Source organism: Monoraphidium neglectum (genome assembly GCF_000611645.1).
Source record: "Monoraphidium neglectum strain SAG 48.87 unplaced genomic scaffold scaffold04335, whole genome shotgun sequence".
Taxonomy (NCBI): Eukaryota; Viridiplantae; Chlorophyta; class Chlorophyceae; order Sphaeropleales; family Selenastraceae; genus Monoraphidium; species Monoraphidium neglectum.
In genome coordinates this window covers 1,834-2,134 of record NW_014009294.1, presented here as the reverse complement: position 1 = coordinate 2,134, position 301 = coordinate 1,834, and the positions used below count along the sequence as shown (strand labels likewise).

The 301-nt window shown below is 69.8% G+C and overlaps 1 protein-coding gene across 1 annotated transcript in view; it reads right to left on the bottom strand.

The window, feature by feature from the left end:
* The window catches only part of MNEG_14222 (hypothetical protein), a gene marked incomplete at both ends in the record, with an annotated part of 2,053 nt that continues 1,752 nt past the window's right edge, over positions 1–301 (bottom strand). The window contains one exon of the mRNA XM_014037305.1: positions 1–254. Within this exon, the coding sequence (XP_013892759.1) occupies positions 1–254 (254 nt within the window). The remainder of the gene's footprint in view (positions 255–301) is intronic.

The following is a 301-nucleotide window of genomic DNA, read 5'->3' as shown; positions in this document are numbered from 1 at the left end:
TCAGGGCTCGGGCTCGGCCCCGGGCACCCACTCCTCGAACAGCCCGAGGGGCCCGCACGCGCCCTTCCCCTTGCCCTTGGCCTTGCCCGCGCCGGCCCCGGCCCCTGCGCAGCCGCAGCGGCCGTTGGCGGCCGGGCCGCACTTGTACGTCTCGAAGTAGCGCAGGCCAAACTTGGAGTCGCCCGCGATGCGCTCGAGGGTCTCAAAGTCGCAGGACACAACGCAGCCGTGGTCCGGCTCCACGTGGACGTCGCCTGGTGGATTGTGTGTGTGTGTGTGTGTGTGTGTGTGTGTGTGTGTG